Source organism: Camelina sativa, chromosome 11 (genome assembly GCF_000633955.1).
Source record: "Camelina sativa cultivar DH55 chromosome 11, Cs, whole genome shotgun sequence".
NCBI lineage: Eukaryota > Viridiplantae > Streptophyta > Magnoliopsida > Brassicales > Brassicaceae > Camelina > Camelina sativa.
Window position 1 is genome coordinate 39,973,199 of NC_025695.1, and position 20,027 is coordinate 39,993,225.

The following is a 20,027-nucleotide window of genomic DNA, read 5'->3' on the forward strand; positions in this document are numbered from 1 at the left end:
GAAAATATCAAATTACACAAATACTTTTTTCCTTGGTCAAAAAAGGATTATACGAAAATATCTAAAAAAGGAAGAAATAGGTGACGTATCCTAACCGTCCAAGTTCTCCTAAACCGCTTGATCGTACGGTTATCTAAATAAAAGACTTTGATCACAGATTTATAAACAAGATTTGTTCTTCTTCTTCTTCTTCTTGAAAAGCTTTTTTTTTGTTTAGAGTGACGCGTAGAGATGGGGAACACGTATTGTATCCTCGGTGGTTGTATTGATCAAGCGAGCGTTGGTGTGGTTGAACGTTGGGGTCGATTCGAGCATATAGCTGAGCCAGGTTGTCATTTCTTTAACCCTCTCGCTGGTCAATGGCTCGCCGGAGTTTTATCCACTAGGATCAACTCTCTTGATGTCAAGATTGAAACCAAAACTAAGGTTTTGTGAATTGTGATCACTTACTTTTGTTTTGATCTTTGGGAATTTTTGGTTTGTTATGTATTATTATTGTAAAAATTTCATGTTGAATTAGGTTTGTGTTTTTGGTTTGTTGTTGTAGGATAATGTGTTTGTGCAGCTGGTTTGTTCGATTCAGTACCGTGTAGTGAAAGCTAGTGCTGATGATGCGTTTTATGAGCTTCAAAACCCTAGAGAGCAGATCCAAGCTTATGTCTTTGATGGTACTTTTTTTTTCTCTACTTCTCTGTAAAGATTTGGTTTTTTTTTTTGTTTTTGATTCTTGATTTGTATGTTTGTTTTTTGAATCATAGTGGTTAGAGCTTTGGTCCCAATGATGACGCTAGATGCTCTTTTTGAACAAAAGGGTGAAGTTGCCAAGTCTGTTCTTGAGGAGCTTGAGAAGGTATAACTCGTTGTTTCTTTAATTATCTCATTCATTTGTGTATGCTTAGAGACTGTTTGTTCATAATAAGATAGAAGATATCATTTTGTGAGATTCTTGATGTTTTATCGTGATCCTGAATATACTGAGCCTAATGGATGAATCTGAGCCTTGAGTAAGTGCTATTCAGGTAGACATGTTTTAGACTTTTAGTTACAAGATTTAGTGTATATTTGGTTCTGTTTGAGACTCTTTGTTCATGGTAATATAGGTATCAGTTGTGTGAGATTCTTGATGTTTTGTCGTGATTCTGCATTTGAGCTAATTAGTGGGTGAATTTTGAGCCTTATAAAGTGTTATCATAGATATGTGTGTATTGCATAGAGAAAACTAGAAAAATAATAACAAATATTCCTACTTTTGGGACTGGTGAAGAGTTCTGTAATGGTCATGATTGGAATTTTTTCTGCAGGTGATGGGTGCTTATGGATACAGCATTGAGCACATTCTAATGGTTGACATCCTTCCTGATCCTTCTGTGCGCAAGGCAATGAACGAAATCAATGCAGGTAAAATTTAGACCTTCTCCGGGGAAAATGTTTCCGCTACACATTGAAGCAGAAACATTTATACTTTATATGATTATATGACTCTCTATTAGTATGTTTTGTCAAGACTTCATGTGATGTTAATTTACAGTTTGTTGACTTGCGTTTTATTTTGTTTCTCAAATACTTAAATGCAGCCCAAAGGCTCCAGCTCGCGAGTGTTTACAAAGGAGAAGCAGAGAAGATTCTCCAAGTGAAGAGAGCTGAAGCAGAAGCGGAAGCCAAATACTTAGGTGGTGTCGGAGTGGCTAGACAGAGGCAAGCAATCACAGACGGATTGAGGGAGAACATATTGAACTTCTCTGACAAAGTAGAAGGCACATCAGCCAAAGAAGTGATGGACTTGATCATGATCACACAGTACTTTGACACTATAAGAGACCTTGGAAATTCGTCAAAGAACACAACAGTGTTTCTTCCTCACGGACCAGGACATGTGAGGGACATCAGTGACCAGATACGCAATGGTATGATGGAGGCGGCTAGTGCTCAGGTTAGCGAAGTCTAGAGGAAGATTCACTTTGGGGTTGTGAATTGAGTTTGTTTCTTTGCCTTTCTTAGAGTATGGTTTAATTTATGTTATACCAGTGTGAATTTGTTGGATTTTGCCTCTCTTTATTTTTTATGGTTTTTATGGTGGTATTATTGTTATTACAGTATATATAATAACCCAAAATACTTGAATTCTTATGAAGAGGAACATAAGAAAGTTGAGCCGACGGGGGCCATATGTGGGTTTTAATTATTTGTGTTTTTCTTGTTTGAGTCATGCTCGTTCTTATAATACCTGACCACAAAAGAATTATTAGTTGTTCATTCGGGGAATCTTACATACATCCCCATCGAAAGATTGGATCAAAGCTGGAACTCTTTAAGAAATCAACTTGTTGATCTTGAACCACTTTCTTCTGGATGCTATACAATGTCGCTGGTCATCTCGATGGAACCTCGGCTCCTGCAAATCCTCAAGACACAGCTTGGAAAGAGTGTGACGGTCTTGTCAAAATGTGGATCTATGGAACGATCTCCTCTTCCCTCCTTGATACGGTTCTGAAATCGCGTTGAACTGCTCGTGAGCTTTGGATTACTATTGAAAACCTGTTTCGTGACAACAAGGAGGCCAGAGCAATTCAGCTTGAGAACGAGCTGCGACCCTTCACGATTGGTGATCTCTCTGTTCATGACTATTGTCAAAAACTCAAATCTATGTCTGATCTGCTTGCTAATGTCGATTCTCCTATCACTGAGCGTTCATTGGTGATCCATATGCTTAATGAACTTTCTGAGAAATTTGACAATATTCACAATGTCATCAAACACAAGTCACCGTTTCCTTCGTTTGCTGCTGCACGATCTATGTTGCTTCTAGAGGAGGAGCATCTCAACAAACCCTCCAAACAGGTAACCTCTGCACCTCTTGGTATCTCTACACCTCATCTGCTCTACACCGACGCGAGTCCTGCAACGCCTTCGTCATACCCTGCGACCAACAATCGCAACTCATCTCCGCAACACTTCCCTCCTCAAACCAACCGTGGACACCACAACAGGGGGCGAGGTCGTGGTCGCAACACCGGGTATCGTGGTCGTGGTCGGCACAACCCTCACCACAACTCATGGATGCCGCAACCACCATCGTACTGGCCTGCTCCCCCTCCACACCAACAGTGGAATCAACAACAGTGGCGTCCATCCCCCATGGCGTATCATGTTTCCACTACTCTGCCTCCCAATACTAGCATCCTCGGAGCTTATCCTCCAGCCGTGCCACAAGGACCTCCGATGCCAACTGTTATTCCACCCAACATTGCTCAAGCTTTTGGCACCATGACACTGCAGAATCCGCAGGATTCCAATTGGTATATGGATACCGTTGCCACGGCACACATCCCGTCGGAACCAGGTACCTTACTTTCTGTTTTTAATTCGAGCACCATTCCCTCTATAACTGTTGGTAACGGATCCTCTCTTCCCACAACTTCTATTGGCTATCACTATCTTCCTTCTAAGACCAGACCTCTCCACCTTAATAATGTCCTTGTTTGCCCCTCTATCATTAAAAATCTTGTGTCTATTCGTCAGTTTACCACAGATAATTGGGTTTCCATTGAATTTGATCCCTTCGGTTTTCTCGTTAAGGACTTGAGCACACGGACACCACTTCTCCGATGTGACAGCTCGGGCTCCCTCTACTCCATCACCAACTCGTCCACCCCTCTCACCTCTCCTCAAGATTTTCTGTCTACTTCCGTCAGTTCCACCGTGTGGCACCGTCGCCTTGGCCACCCGGGGAACTCTATTTTAAATTCTCTGATATCTACTGGTTCAATAAAATGTTCAAAACCAGATTCTTCTCTTTGTCATGCTTGTCAACTTGGGAAACACATTCACCTTCCTTTTGATAACTCTGATTTAATTATTTCTGAACCATTTCAAATAATACACTCCGATGTATGGACCTCACCGGTTTCCAGCATCAGTGGGATCAAATATTATGTCATTTCTTGATCATTTGTCATTTTTTTTGGGTATATCCTCTTAGGAAAAAATCAGAGGTGTTTTCCTCTTTCTTACACTTTTTGACCTATGATCAAAATCAGTTTGGTAAAAAAATCAAATCACTACAATGTGATAGTGGTGGGGAATACAACAACCGAGATTTTCTTGCTTACCTTGCCTCCCACGGCATCACATCTCGTTTTTCTTGTCCTCACACCTCCCAACAAAATGGAAAAGCTGAACGCACTTTACGTACCTTGAATAACTTTGTACGTTCTCTTCCTTTTCAAGCAAACTTGCCTGCATCCTATTGGGTAGAAGCTTTGAACATGGCTGCTCATCTCTTCAACATTCTTCCCTCACAAGCTATTCATAACCAAACACCATTCAACAAACTCTACCAGCAACCAGTCTCGTATGAACACCTTCGTGTATTCGGCTGCTTGTGCTACCCGAACCTCTTAGCCACCACCTCACACAAACTTGCGGCCAGATCAACCGCGTGTGTCTTTTTGGGTTTCCCTACTTCTCACTGCGGGTATCGTTGTCTCGATCTGACCTCCCGCAAAATCATCATCTCTCGTCATGTTACTTTTGACGAGTCTACCTTTCCCTTTTACACTCTTCTGCTACCTCAAACACCACTCGACAATGATGATACCCCACCTCCTGTCTCTCCCTTGCTACGTCAACTACCACCCCTACCCGCGGCTCCGACACCGGCACCACCGTCACCAAACCCAGACCCTTTGCCACCCGTTCCTATCGTGGCTCCACCTCCAGCTCACAAAATGGTAACCCACAGCAAAAGTGGCATTACCAAACCACGCCAGCCTCTCTCTCTTCTTACTCAAACAATATTCCCTCTCCCTTCTTCTCACCTCAAAGCGCTAGAGGATCCTAACTGGCATGGTGCAATGGATGAGGAATACGGTGCTCAAATTAAAAAGAGGACATGGTCTTTGGTTCCACGTCCAAAAAATGTTAATATTGTGCGTTCAATGTGGTTGTTTACTCACAAATATGATGCAGATGGGAATCTAACCCGCTACAAGGCTCGATTGGTGGCAAATGGTAAGTCTCAAGAGGTTGGCATTGACTGTGATGAAACATTTAGTCCGGTTGTGAAGCCAGCCACAATCAGAATGGTGCTTGACCTTGCTCTCTCTCGCAACTGGTCTATACATCAACTTGACGTCAAAAATGCTTTCCTCAATGGTGATCTTGAAGAACTGTGTAAATGCACCAGCCACCGGGGTTCCGTGATCCGTCGAAACCAGACCACATTTGTCTTCTACACAAGTCCATTTATGGACTCAAACAGGCACCGCGTATGTGGAATCAACGGTTTGCATCCTATGCCTGTCGTGTTGGTTTTAAACAGAGCAAATGTGATTCTTCTCTGTTCACCTACAACACCTCTCATGGCCGGGCGTATCTCCTCTTATACGTCGACGATATCTTACTTACCGCGTCTTCGACTGCTCTCCGTGATGCCATCATTGATTCACTTCACCGGAAGTTCTCCATGTCCGACCTTGGTCCGGCGAAGTACTTCCTTGGCATCTCCATCAAGCGGAACTCTGCAGGTCTCTTCCTCTATCAACGACAATATGCTACAGAAATAATTTTGAGGGCCAACATGGCAAACTGCAACCCTTGCACAACACCGGCGGATCCTCGAGCAAAGCTCTCGGCTGATGACAGCCCTGCATTTTCTGACCCGACTCTATATCGCAGCTTAGCAGGGCCTCTTCAATACCTCACCTTCACTCGCCCAGACATTGCATACGCTGTCCAGCAGGTTTGTTTGTACATGCATGATCCTCGCGAATCACACTACACTGCTCTTAAACGCATCATTCGTTATGTCCAAGTGACTATTCAGCATGGCTTGCAGCTCACAGCAACAAAAACCTCAATGTTAACCGCTTACACTGATGCAGACTGGGCAGGTTGCCCTTCCACAAGACGCTCCACGTCCGGCTACTGCATTTTCCATGGAGACAACCTCATCTCTTGGTCGTCCAAACGCCAACATACGGTCTCCAGATCAAGTGCTGAGGCGGAATACAGAGGTGTGGCCAATGTTGTCGCTGAAACTATTTGGCTCCGCAACTTACTCCTTGAGCTGCATTGCCCTCTCACCACCGCCACACTAGTATACTGCGACAATGTAAGTGCTGTGTATCTCTCTTCCAACCCCGTACAACATCAACGTACAAAACATGTGGAAATAGATATTCATTTTGTCCGGGAACGGATTGCCCTTGGTCACATCCGTGTTCTTCATATCCCCTCTTCAAGCCAATATGCGGACATATTCACCGAAGGTCTTCACACACCTCTCTTCATGGAGTTTAAGTCCAGTCTCCGCGTCATGACCAATCTGGCTTCGACTGCGTAGGAGTGATAGATTAGGAATACTGTAATATTCCAATTATGACCTTATGTGACCTTAATATACTTGTATATATACTGAGGAATGAATACAAGAGAGGACAGGGGAGATTTACCAAGTTACAAATTCTACCTTTGTTCCTCTTGATATATATATAATTTTTTTTTACATCGACCAATTTTTCAATAATCTGTGTTACATCAAATAGATCATCATTAACACATCCTTTTTCCCGTTCTTAATTCATAATTTTTTTTTCCTAATAATGTGTATAATAAGAATTTTTATCCTTACTATCATTCTAAATATTTTAATCTAAAATAGTCCAACCAACCAAGTGAACCAAACCAACCATAGAAAATACTGTGGAATACATTTTCACATGTCACAATCATGCTTTGATATTAGAGACCCATGTGTACTATTTTTCAATATATTTTATAAATACTTGAATTAAGAAAGAAACATGTGTTATAAAAAAGACATAGTTGTTAAGAGGACTTGGATACTTATGTACAACTTAGCTGGCAAGGAGTTGATATTAATCACTTGTTTGAAATTTTTCATTAAACAATTAGATTCCAACAACTTTATTCAGCAGTCTTTGTCATAATCGAACTTGTCTTCGAAGTCTCTCATCCTCCATTTATACCTCTTTTCAACCCGTCTCTTTCGCACAAACCACCTCTCTTCTTCTTCTTTCTCAATTTCTCTCAATCTCTCTGTTTTTTTTTTTTTTTCTTGATTAAAGAAGATGATAGATTCAGTTTTGGAGCTTGTCAACAAGACTACTTCCAATTCTTTATTCATGTTCCTTTTCTGCAACTTCATCATCATCTTAATCCTCATGGGCAACTATAAACCGGGTTCTCAAGACAAATCAAATCCCGGTTCCCTGATGTTCTCTGACTCGGTTCTCTCTTCCAAGCCCGGTTTTGAAAATTTCGTGTTGAAATCTGAGTTGAATGTCTCTCCCAAACCCGGTGTTGAAACACCGGTTCTCTCTTCCAAGCCCGGTTTTGAAAATTCCGTGTTGAAATATGAGTCGAATGTCTCTCCCAAACCCGGTTATGAGAAATCTGGTTTAATCTCTGAGCCAGTTTCCTCTTACAAACCCGGTTTTCAAAAATCCGTTTTGGTACCTAAGTCGAATCTTACCTCTAAGCCCGGTTTACAAGAACCAGGGCTGATATCTAAGTCAACTCTCTCCTCCAAACCAGCCGGTTCTGAGCAATCGTTAACGTCAAAACCCGGTTTAGGTTTATCGGAGAAGGACGAGAAAGGGAACTTAGGACTAGAAGAAGAGAATGAAAGCGAAATGGAGGTTGTGCTTCGAAGACGAGTTGAAGAATTTATTCGTAAAGTTAATACTCAATGGAAATCAGAGAACACTAAGAGTAATTAACTCTTACATTAATCAGTGTTTTTGTTTATACTTAATGAGAAAAAAATATGCTCTACATACTGAAAGGGAAAAAGCTTAAGTAGGTCCATATTAATAACTAAAGACATATAGTAATTGTAATTCCCTTCTTATGAATTAAGTTAGCTAACTTTTTATTGAAACCAGCTTAAATCAAATCATTCCTAATTTTTCTTATTGTTAAGGAGAAGTTTTACTACTATCAAACAAAGTAACAAGCGAAACAAATGCAAAACGACACATTATAAAATCAAGTTAGAAAACATATCATATATTTTCTGATCCGATATTTCAACAAGGATTTGTACATGTGGGGATTATAAAGCCTAAAACCTCTTTGCAACCAACCAAAAACAACATTGCACAAAACAAAAATACATAAACGACGTAAGAAAAAAGAATACTATATGCATGAGTCGCGTAAATTTGTGTAGATGCAATTTAGTTTGGTTGGTAGAATTATTACAATTTATTTTATGGTTTGTTGTTCGACAGAGAGAAAAAGGCATCTTTCTAGTTCATCGAATCCACAAGTCAATAAGATAAAAAAGAAAGAGAAAAACAAAGCTAGCATATGAATAAATCCGACAGAGATGATATGATATCCTAGATTATTATAAATCACTGGCCAACTAAGGACGATATCCATATCCAACATTCGTAAAACTAGTGTTTACTTGAAATTGCAACTTCTCTTATACAAAATAAAATATAAATTTTTGTTGGATAATTCCAAGACTTGGAGACAAAGTAACCTCCTTCTAGAAGATGTTAGAAGAAATAGAAAATAAGAAATACAAATAAGGTTTCAATATTATAAGTTTTGTACGTTTTCCTTTTCCATATAAATTTAGGGGTTGCTAAGATCTATATAAATAAGAGGTCATGGAGAGATGTTCCATAAGATCTAAGAGAGAAAGAGATTTAGTTTTGAGAAGTTTCTAAATCAATAAAGAAAGTTGTTCTTTAATCTTTCAAGTTCATAGTTCTTTTGATTTGAATTGGTATCAGAGCTTGTGTAGAAGACTCGATCAAGAAGACGGTGGTTGAAGAAGCTTCGTCGCCAAGTATGGGAGACAACAATCCACCACGAACCAAGGACCTTAGATCACCCTCGATCCATTGTCCGATGCTAACATCGACAAACTACACAGTTTGGGCGATGCGTATGAAGATCACGCTTCGAGTCAGCGAAGTGTGTGACACAATAGAACCAGGCTCCGCCGACGTGAAGATGAACAATGTGGCGCTTGCTCTGTTGTTCCAGTCGATTCCTGAGTCGCTGATTTTGCAGATCGGAGAGCAAAACTCAGCCAAAAACCTGTGGGAAGCCATCAAGTCTCGTCACCAGGGAGCAGACCGGGTGAAAGAAGCTAGACTTCAAACTCTAAAAGCATAGCTAGATCGGGTAACGATGGGAGATTTGGAGTCGGTAGATGAGTATGCAGGGAAGATGTCAGGACTCGCCACTCAATCAACTTCCCTAGGAGAAGCGATCGATGAAACAAAACTTGTGAAGAAGTTTTTATCGGGACTTCCAAGAGAAAAATTTATTCACATCGTAGCATCTCTTGAACAAGTACCTCAACTTAAACACAACAACCTTCGAAGATATAGTAGGAAGGATAAAAGCTTATGAAGAACGAGTTGGGAAGGAGACCTTGAGTGAAGATCAAGGTAAACTCATGTTCTCAAACACCAATAACCGTGGAGGGTACGGTGTATTTCGAGGAGGAGCCAGAGGTAGAGGTGGTATCGGAAGAGGAAGCTTCGGTAGAGGTAGAGGACAAGACCGAGGAAGATATAACGGTCAAAATCAAGGAGGAGAAATCTCAGAAAAGGACCAAAAGAAGAAAGATCTTACCAAAGTCATATGTTGGAGATGTGACAAGTCGGGTCACTATGCTTCAAGATTCCCCGATAAGCCTCTGCAACACCAAGAAACAAACCTAAACGAGACTCAAGAAGCCGAAGCCCTCTACGTTCATGAAGTGGTGTTCTTGAGCGAAGATAAATTATTTCCTGATAACTACGATACTAGCACTGCAAGCGTTTGGTATCTCGACAACGGCACAAGCAACCATATGACAGGAAACAGAGAGTTTTTTCTCAAGCTTAGACGAAAACATCAAGGGGCGAGTAAAGTTTGGTGATGGGTCGTATGTAAACATTATCGGGAAATGATCAATTGTCTTTGTGACCAAGTCGGGTGAAAGAAGAGCTCTCAAAGAAATATATTACATACCGGATTTAAAACACAACATCATCAACCTTGGACAAGAAACGGAGAATGGATGTGAAGTAAACATGAAGGGAAACACGTTGACCTTAAGTGATTCGTACGGTCGACTACTAGTTCAAGTTGTAAGGTCGCCAAGCCGTCTCTACAAAACGCTGCTGGAGATCAGTTTTCCGAAGTGTCTCTCAATTCAAGAAGAAGAAGCTACATGGACTTGGCATGCGAGGCTAGGTCACATTAGTGTTGGTGTCTTGAACAATATGGTGAGAAAAGATATGGTCGTGGGAATGCCACAAGTATTACGTGAGATGAACGTATGTGATGCATGTCTAGCCGGGAAACAAACCCGACACACGTTCCCAATCAAAGCAACTTACCGTGCAACACAAGTGTTATAGTTGGTTCACAGAGATCTGTGCGGGCCAATATCACCACCAACACTAGCAAACAACCGGTATGTGTTTGTTTTGATAGATGACTTCTCGAGATATATGTGGACAATGTTGTTAAAGGAGAAGAGTGAAGCGTTCGATCGGTTCAAAAGGTTTAAAGAGTTTGTGGAGAAACAAACCGGCAAGGACATTAAAACCTTTCGCACCGATAGAGGAGGAGAGTTCACTTCTACTGATTTCAATCGTTTTTGCAAAGAGAATGGAGTTTCTAGGCACTTAACCGCACCATATATGCCACAACAAAATGGTGTGGTTGAGAGAAGGAATCAAACATTAATGGAGATGACCAGAAGCTTACTTAAAGCAATGAAGGTTCCAAATGATATGTAGGGAGAAGCCGTACGTCATTCAACGTATCTTATCAACTGAGTTCCAACAAAGGCATTACAAGGTCAAACTCTGTATGAGAGCTTATGGTCCAAGAAACCCAATTTCGAGCACTTAAGGGTTTTTGGATGTGTAGCTCACGTCAAGATCACCGAACCACATTTAAAGAAGCTAGATGATCGGTCAAGAAGTGTGATCAATCTCGGAATAGAACATGGTTCCAAGGCATATCGTCTATATGATCCACTCACAAGGAAGATAACGGTCAGTAGAGATGTGGTATTTGACGAGAAAAAAGCTTGGGACTGGTCTCCTCCAAATGAAACTGATGAAGCACCAGGAATGTTCAAGCTCTCTCATGGCGGATTCATAGAAAATAGAGATGGACATGGGAATGATGAAAACAATGACTATCACGATCCAGATCAAGATCCTATGAACCAAGAGGAGGAAGAAGCAGAACAGGGTGACAATGGCGTGAATCATGGAGCAGAAAATCAACAAGTGACAACGAGATACGGTCATATCATACGACGACCAGCTTATCTTAATGACTATGTGTTACTTGCAGACCAAGAAAGTGGAAGATTGTTGCTTACGATTGACGGAGAACCAGGAAACTTTCTTGAAGCTGAACACCAACAAGAGTGGATTGATGCAATGAAAGCTGAGTTAGATTTGATTGTAAGAAACGAGACATGGGAGCTCGTAGATAAACCGATTGGTGTTAAGCCCATAGGACTGAAGTGGATATACAATATCAAGAGAAAAGCAGATGGAATGGTGAGTAAATTCAAGGCAAGACTTGTGGCGAAAGGCTATGTACAACAACAAGGGATAGATTTCGAATAAGCTTTTGCTCCGGTAGCAAGGTTAGAGACTATACGGCTCCTAATAGCTATCGCAGCAACAAGTGGGTGGGAAATACATTACCTAGACGTCAAAACCGCATTCTTAAATGGTGAACTGAAGGAGTTAGTTTATGTAGCACAGCCTGAAGGTTTCGAGAAGAAGGGAAAAGAAGATCGCGTGTATAAACTTTGTAAGGCACTATATGGTTTACGACAAGCCCCAAGAGCATGGAATACAAAACTCGATCAAGTTCTAAAGGAGATGAACTTTAAAAGGTGCATCAAAGAGCCATCGGTATATCTCAAGAAGAATGAGAAAGAAATCTTGATAGTGGCAATCTATGTTGATGATTTGTTCGTAACAGGAACTTCACGCAAGGTTATTGAACAATTCAAGGAAGATATGTCAAGGAATTTTGAGATGTCGGATCTAGGCAAGCTAACATATTATCTTGGTATCGAAGTGCTTCAAGGAGAAGATGGGATCATGATAAACCAAGAAGGTTACGCACATGGGATCCTTAATGATACTAAGATGGATTCGTGTAATTTGACTCATGTGCCGATGGAGTCAAACTTAAAGCTCTCCAAAGCAGAACACGAACCTGAGATCGATGCAACAAGTTATAGAAGAGCCATAGGATGTCTGAGATACCTTCTTCACACAAGACCGGACTTGGCATTCGAAGTTGGAGTTCTAAGCCGATACATGCAAAGCCCGAGAGAGTCACACGGAAAAGCTCTCAAACACGTGTTAAGGTATGTGAAAGGAACGACTAACCTTGGTTTGCATTTTAGAAGAGACGGATCAAAGAGATTGATAGGATATAGTGATAGTAGTCACAATATCGATGTCGATGATGGGAGAAGTACTTCAAGTCACATGTTCTACTTCGGTTTGTCGCCAATCACTTGGACGTCACAAAAGCAACCCACCGTCGCATTATCCTCATGTGAAGCAGAGTTTATGGCAGCGACGGAAGCCGCAAAGCAAGCTATATGGTTCAATGAGTTGTTAAAAGAGGTTCTTTGTATTGACGAGAAGGTCATACTAAAGATTGACAACAAGTCAGCCATTGCTTTAACCAAGAATCTTGTGTTTCATGGGAGGAGCAAACACATACTCTCAAAGTACCATTTTATTCGAGAATGCATAGAGAATGAACAGATTGAAGTGGAGTATGTACCCGGTGTGGAGCAGAAAGCGGATATTCTTACTAAGCCGTTGGCAAGAATAAAGTTTAAAGAAATGAGAAGTCTAATCAGAGTTGTAGAGACAAAGCTTCCCGGAATTCAAGTTGGAATTAAGGGGGAGAATGTTGGATAATTCCAAGACTTGGAGACAAAGTAATCTCCTTCTAGAAGATGCTAGAAGATATAGAAAATAGAAAATACAAATAAGGTCTAAATATTTGAAGTTTTGTAAGTTTTCCTTTTCCATATAGATTTATGGGTTGTTAAGATCTATATAAATAAGAGGTCATGGAGAGATGTTCCATAAGATCTAAAAAAGGAAAAAGATTTAGTTTTGAAAAGTTTCTAAATCAATAAAGAAAATTGTTCTTTAATCTTTCAAGTTCATAGTTTTTTTCATTTGAATTTTGTTATTTTATTATGTGAATGCCAAATTTTGGAGGCTCGTAGATGTATTTTTCTTCTGATTTTTGAATATACTTTGTTATGAACCTTTATTTATTTTGTCTCTTCTTTTTTATTGTCATTGTCAGCCACTATATATGTATATGAGATGAGCCTTTATCAACTTCATAGACTCCGAGAGTTAGGAAAATGAATACAATAATTTTCATTCACTTGCATGCTTGGCAAAACAAATTCGAGTCCAACACTCTATTTACAAAAAGAAGATTCCATTATCAAAGTCTAAGTTAGTTTGAGATATAGATCAAATGTCTTAAAGTTCGCGATTTGAGAAAGAATGTGTCGGTAAAAAAGTTTAAAACCTAAAATACTTCTAAGTTCTAAGATTTTAAAAAAAAAAACCAGGATGGTTTTTATGACACGAAATTATATCACTTGACACTAAAAAAAAAGTTGTTTTTAATGGAAAAGTTGTCTAGTTTTTATATAATCAATGGGATACTTCATTAATATAGAAGAAAAAATAAGTTAAATTTGACCCAAAAAAAAAAATCAGTTAAATTATACCACATCACATTTTTGTTTGTTTTAAATACTATTTTTTTAAAAAAAATTTAACAATGTACTTTTAATATTCATTTTATCCCAAAATTTATAGAAAAAGACAAAGAGAAACTAATAAAAATACATGGCCCCAACCCACCAGGTGATTTATAAGTAAACGAATACAACTACTTGTGCGTTTAAAAATAGCATAGATATCTATCTTAACATAATAAAATTAAAATGTTAATTCTATAAATGTACAGTAGATATATTGTAGAATATAGATATTACTCTATAAAGACAAATCAAGAAAATTCAGTTGAGTTTCAAAATGAAGTTATTGAAGGGGGACTAGGTTTAAAGGACGAGATCCACACCAAGATTATATATTGTTTATTAAATTGCAACTTCTTTTCAACAAATTTTTTTATAACTGGGAAAAATAGAAATGGTTATTTATTATGCGAATTACTGCTAGTTTTTGAAAGTGTTACTATCACTTCAATGAACATATGACTATAAATAAAGTAGTAGTAAAAAGTAGGTAGATTATATATAGAAGAATTAATAAAATTTAGTTGAGTATTAAAATGAATTGATTGAAGAAAAAAGTTCAAATAAATTAATTATTTTTTTGTTTGAAATTTTACAACAACCACTTGGGATATGAAAATATCAAACAAATGAAAGAACCCTAAACATAAACCTTATTAATATTATAATAAAATCATGTAGTAGGGTTTCTAAATAGATGTTTGTTGATATATCTTTTATAAACTATATTATTTTGTATTAAACAATTAATCAGATAATATTCATTTAGTATCAATGTTTATTTGATATAAGAAAAAATCAATACTTAATTTATGAAATATTGACAAGAAGATAAAAAATACACATATAAACAAAAGTATATGATATCATTAAGTACTTATAACTAGTAAAATACCACTACTAGTGTGTTAACAACTTTGAAGTAACATAGGTACACAAAAGATTAATTTAATGAACACATATTTATGAATGAGACAATCATGGAATGTACTATGCAGATAGATTCCAAAAAAGATGAATTAACCAAATTTAGTTGAGTTTGAAAATGAATTCATTGAATAAGATAGTAGGTTTAAAAGATGGTATCCAAAAAAACATTATAAACTATTTCTTACCTTGTAAAAGTAAAGAATTGTTGTTTATTATGCAGATGATAGTTTTGGGAAATCTCATAACTATTTTTTTCTTGTTATTTGTTTTGAAATTTTTTAGTTGTGTTCTCTTCTTTCTAAATGATTCCAGTTATATAAAACACTATATGTACCAGTTTTTATCAAATTCAAACAATCCAAAAGTTCTTAACAAAATATTAGCTGAAAAATATATTCATTCACTTATTTAACCATTTTTAAGTGCAACTCTTTATTTATAAAAGAGTTATTTGTTACCAAAATTCTAATTGAATTTTATACATAGATCAATTGTTTAGAAGTTTACTATTTAAAAAAAAATAGTGGTTCATGCAAAAAATTATTTGAAATCTTAAATTACTTGTTAGATACAAAAGCCAATAAATATGAAATAACTTAATACAAAGTTTGTTTTAGCACTTCACATTTAAAATTATGAAAGGTCATATAATTTCTACATACTCGATGAAAATTAAGATACATAAAAATCACCCAACAAAGAAAATAAATCATATTATGTTTAGTTTGTTTGCTAAATACGATTCTAAAGTTAAAAATGTAACTTCAATATTAATTCTCTATAATATTGACAAGCGAAAAACCATTTAACATTAGATTAAGTAAACTTTATGCAGCGATGATGTATTTATAACAACTTAATAATGTTTACATCATCGTTGGGTGATTTTGTTTGTTTTATAACATTATTATGATTGTTAAGTAAATTTTATAATATTTATAACATTAAATTCTGATTGTCAATCATATCAACGATGATGTATTTATAACAACCAATGGTTTAAACCTTAAAGTAGCATTGAAACATAATAATGTAAATATAAATGTCACTTCAATGAACACATGGTTATAAATCGAGTAGTTGTAAATAGTAGATAGATTATATAGAGTGGAGTTAATAAAACCTAGTTGAATATTAAAATGAAGTCATTGAAGAATTGATTGAAGAAGAGAGTTTAAATCTCTAACTAGATTTTGTTTGAATTCTTACAACAACCACTTGGGATATGAAAATAACAAATAAGTGAAAGAACCCTAAACATAAACCTCAAAATTTGAATGAGATATACTTGTTTAAGAAAACAACTAAAATATGATACATTTTTATTTCACTATAAACACATACATGAGTTCAATGCATGAACCAATAATTTGAGTTTTTTTTGGTTACATTGTTACTCTTTCCACTAGGTTTTCAAATTAGTTGGTGATCGACCTTTAATGCTTCAAATGCACAACCTTTGAAAACTATTTGTTTTGTGAAATTAATACATTTGTTTGAGGTTTTTTTGTTCAAAGAAAATTAATTGCAACAAAACTTACAAGGAAAAAAGATTGCTAGCTACACGAAGTATGCGTTCTCGCATGATCACACATGCCAAGTATAATATTGTACTCTCAACTATACGAACTAGATGTATTATATGACCTAAATTCATGTATTGTATGACCACATGCATAAACTATATGATGTCATGTGGTTAATACCATAAACATACAATTTCCGATACACTGGTTGACTTATTCCGGCATTGACCAAAATTGACCAAAAAAATATTCTAATTTTTTTTATGTATACTATTAAAAACCAAAAAAATATAAATTGCTATATGAAATAGTTTATAGTTTTTTTTTTAAATTAAGACATTCTATATTATATAACTAAATATTGTGTTTACATCTTTAATGTATACATTCTTATAATTAGTAATTTTTATTTTGAAGCTAAACTAATAGTCAACATTTTTACAGTCAAATATATATATATATATATATATATATATTTTGAGAAATACAGTCAAATATATTATTTTGCAAAATAAATTTTTTGGATCTTCTATCTTCTATATATTAAAAATAAATATTGTGTGTTTTTGTTGTTTACAATCAAATATATTGCTTTATTTTTTGTGGAAAAAATGTATTTAAATAAATCAAATAATAAGTTGATGTTTTTAATTGCAATAGAAAAAATTAACTATTATAAGACTGGATAAATTAACATATATACAATATATTTTCTATTGCAAAACTTAATAAAAGTGAAATGAAAAAGCCTTAATATTTTTTCAGATATTATATTTTCTACTCTGAAGTGTTTGTAATGAAGAAAAATAATTTGTTTTTCTATCTTTTTAAATTATTCTGATTAGTATCATACACACTATGTAAGCGAGCTTTAGTCAAATGACTCAAATTCAAGCTCAATGTCACTTCAATATATTTTTGAAACCCATTGTCTTGCGAAATTAAAACATTTTATTTGAGGTCGTTACAAAATAAATTAATTTCAACACAATTTGGTGCAAATGAAAAAATTGATAGATGATAGACGGTACTACAGTACTACTACATAATTTTGCTAAAATTGGTATATTATTCTACTTTTATGCTTCTTTAAATACGTGATCAAAGAGTATTCTTTTAGTATTACTGTGTTGTTGATACATATATTAACAAAAGTATATTATAATTGGTACAATACAACTACTAGTACGTTAAACTATAAAGTAGCGTAGATACACAATATGCTAGTTCAGTGAACATAGTAGATTAAATAAAAGAGAGAGTTTGAGAACACACACCAAGTTTTTTCACTTCTACAACGACCACTTGGGGATAAAAAGAAAGAAGCAAGTCAAAGAACCCTAAAGATTACATCCTCTAATAAACCCTAACTTTTAATGAAACATCTCTGTTTACGCAAAACAACTACAATCTGAGAAAAAAAAATACCATTACACTCTAAACAAATCAGAAGACATCAAAGATAAAACGCCGCAGCAACTCAAGATCATGGTTGATCAATGTCAGGGGAGTCACTCCATCAAATCATCAGCTTGGAACCTCGGTGTCAGATTCGCTATGGCCTCCAAATTCTTCATCATCTTCACCGTCTAAATCCTCCTCGTCTTCTTCCTCATATTCTCCAGGGAGGGAAGAGAAGAGATCCTTGATATGGTTAGCGGTGTTATTTGCATAGTAACCATGGGCTGTGTTAGTACTTGGCTCATGCGAAAAGGACACAGGTGGTGGTGCAGACACGGTTGGTGGTTGAATAACAACAGGCTTGTTGAGCCCGTATCTAGCCTTAGGATCTTCCGCTGATCCACCGAATGAGATGTTAGAAGCTTGTGTTGTTGTTGGGATCCCAAGTCTTTCCCTTCTTTGCTTCTTTATCTGCTGCTGCTGCTGCGTTTCCTCTTGACCCGCTACAAAGCTCCCTACCATCACCTAAGTTCCAAACCAACAATGCTTAAAACGATACAAACACTCATAGTCCATTGAAGAGATCAACACATTATGTTCTAAGTTATTTACCTGAACAGGACCAGCGGCTATAAAGAGACCGGCAAGGCCACCACCAAAGACACGACCATCAGGTCCAGCAAGGGACACACTCATCCCGCCGGATCTGCTTCTGGTTCCTCCACTCTCGCTTGGTATAAATGAACCAGTCAAAGAAAGAATCTCAAAATGACCCTGACCAACAAATTGTTAACTAAATTCAGTAAAAAAAGAAAAAAGTTGGAAGCCACGACAGAGTGAAGAGAGAGAGAGCAGACCTCAAAAGTGAGAGTACCACCAGATGTCATAGTCTGACGAAGTGTAACATTGGAAATAGGACCGTTGGCTGAAAGAACACAGATAGCACGAGAGCCTTGTTGAGAGAAGGTCATTATCTTCATTGTCACATCCTGTTAGAACACGAGTGGGACAAAAAGAGTAAGAAATCTAGAGGACTTAGTCAAGATTAATAAGTCTGTTCGTATTAAGGTCGCTAAACTGACATTTATACTCACATGTATTCAGTAAATCACAAGTAAAGAGAATTATCAAAGACATACCTCACCGGCATTTACTGTAAGCACATGAGGGGTAAAACTTGGACTGCCAAGTTCTGCAAGGCCTCCACCTGCAAAAGCTAACATCGAAGTGAATCAGTAAAAAACAGACGAATTGCTAAAACTTAACTCAAGTGAAAAGCCCTTATGTAACAAGACCAGTGCCTATATGTATATTCTTAATCACACTCATCAAAGAATCCTAAGTAGCTTCCCTAAATTGCTTTCTTTTTCATCTACTCTTCAGGGCAATTTCCCTTTTAATACAAGCCTTTTTCAGTTTTCACACAAATCCAGTTTACTAGACAGTAACATTCCTTTGCTTTATAGGACAAGTGTGTCCTTTGTCCTTATTCCAACTCCTTTTTTTTGTACAAGTCAAACCAAAGACAAAGAGATCCAATATAGCATATAAGATTCATTTAAAAGGCATCTATTGATTCTAAAGAGAGACCACTGTAAATACAGGACAACACAGTTGTGAGATAAAAAGACATTACCAGAACTAGGACTGTTGTCGAATTCGAACATCTGAGGAGCCTTGTGCCAATTGTTATTGTTGTTGTTGGGCTCTCCACTACCAGTTCCTCGTCCCCTTCCTCTTCCTCTTCCTCTCCCTCTCCCTCGCCCTCTACCCCGTCTCCGAGAGCCAAACTCCGACGTCGCCAACGGAACAGAGGAGGAGATGGGCATCGGCGATAGAGTCACAGCGAGAGAGCCGTCAGGGTTATACTTCCTTGGTCTCCCTCTCTTCTTCTTCAACTCAGAAGACGAATTCTCAACCGGCATTGTCAAGCTAAAAGGAGGAGCAGCATTCTCAGGAGCTTTCACCGACGCAGAGGCGGAGGCAGTGCTGGATTGACCCACCGGAAAAAGATTAGGGTTTTCAGACCGCGGTGGCTCCATGTGGTAACCAGGAGGAGGAGGAGGAGGACGAGGAGCTTCATGTTGTTGATGTTGTTTCAGACCAAAACTGGTAGCGATGTTGTTGTTGTGGTTAGTTCCTTCTCTCTCCTCCATCTGAAAGATTCTGATTCCGACAAGTAAGGAAGAAGAAGAAGACCCAACAAAAAAAAAGAACACAAAATTAAAAAGACAAGAGAACTTGTTTTGATCACGACAGATTCAAGCTTCGTCTTCAGACAGACACTTAAAGTATAGACAATAGAGAGAGAGAGAGAGAGAGAGAGAGAGAGAGAGAGAGAG

General features: G+C 37.4%; 4 protein-coding genes across 5 annotated transcripts; 3 read left to right on the top strand and 1 right to left on the bottom strand.

The window, feature by feature from the left end:
* Positions 232 to 2,182, top strand: LOC104725666 (hypersensitive-induced response protein 4). The gene is made up of 5 exons (XM_010444363.2): positions 232 to 426; positions 548 to 668; positions 759 to 850; positions 1,302 to 1,398; positions 1,575 to 2,182. Exons 1-5 carry the CDS (start codon positions 232 to 234, stop codon positions 1,943 to 1,945), a joined length of 876 nt encoding a protein of 291 aa, XP_010442665.1. The 3' UTR covers positions 1,946 to 2,182.
* On the top strand, positions 2,644 to 3,945 carry LOC104725667. The gene has a single exon (XM_019232076.1). The coding sequence runs from the start codon at positions 2,644 to 2,646 to the stop codon at positions 3,943 to 3,945; it is 1,302 nt and encodes a 433-aa protein (XP_019087621.1).
* Positions 7,006 to 7,928, top strand: LOC109127497. Its single transcript, XM_019232361.1, has one exon. The coding sequence runs from the start codon at positions 7,092 to 7,094 to the stop codon at positions 7,740 to 7,742; it is 651 nt and encodes a 216-aa protein (XP_019087906.1). The 5' UTR covers positions 7,006 to 7,091; the 3' UTR covers positions 7,743 to 7,928.
* LOC104725668 (AT-hook motif nuclear-localized protein 4) lies at positions 17,512 to 20,021 on the bottom strand. Of its 2 annotated transcripts, none has more exons than XM_010444365.2 (5): positions 19,322 to 20,021; positions 18,825 to 18,901; positions 18,543 to 18,674; positions 18,298 to 18,459; positions 17,512 to 18,210 (listed from the first exon to the last, which is right to left on the bottom strand). In XM_010444365.2, exons 1-5 carry the CDS (start codon positions 19,839 to 19,841, stop codon positions 17,812 to 17,814), a joined length of 1,290 nt encoding a protein of 429 aa, XP_010442667.1. In that variant the 5' UTR covers positions 19,842 to 20,021; the 3' UTR covers positions 17,512 to 17,811. The 2 variants fall into 2 exon arrangements, with proteins under 2 accessions (XP_010442667.1, XP_010442668.1); XM_010444366.2 differs by having other exon boundaries at positions 17,553 to 18,210; positions 18,825 to 18,892.

What these genes read in the sequence shown, in the direction of transcription:
- LOC104725666 (XM_010444363.2), top strand. Translation starts at nt 232, where the DNA reads ATGGGGAACACGTATTGTATCCTCGGTGGTTGTATTGATCAAGCGAGC. An exon ending in TTCTTGAGGAGCTTGAGAAG is followed by an intron (nt 851 to 1,301) that starts GTATAACTCGTT and finishes TTTTTTCTGCAG; the next exon opens with GTGATGGGTGCTTATGGATA. An exon ending in AATGAACGAAATCAATGCAG is followed by an intron (nt 1,399 to 1,574) that starts GTAAAATTTAGA and finishes ACTTAAATGCAG; the next exon opens with CCCAAAGGCTCCAGCTCGCG.
- LOC104725667 (XM_019232076.1), top strand. Translation starts at nt 2,644, where the DNA reads ATGTCTGATCTGCTTGCTAATGTCGATTCTCCTATCACTGAGCGTTCA.
- LOC109127497 (XM_019232361.1), top strand. Translation starts at nt 7,092, where the DNA reads ATGATAGATTCAGTTTTGGAGCTTGTCAACAAGACTACTTCCAATTCT.
- LOC104725668 (XM_010444365.2), bottom strand. Translation starts at nt 19,841, where the DNA reads ATGGAGGAGAGAGAAGGAACTAACCACAACAACAACATCGCTACCAGT. An exon ending in CGACAACAGTCCTAGTTCTG is followed by an intron (nt 18,902 to 19,321) that starts GTAATGTCTTTT and finishes CTTCGATGTTAG; the next exon opens with CTTTTGCAGGTGGAGGCCTT. An exon ending in TAGCCGCTGGTCCTGTTCAG is followed by an intron (nt 18,211 to 18,297) that starts GTAAATAACTTA and finishes TTTGGAACTTAG; the next exon opens with GTGATGGTAGGGAGCTTTGT.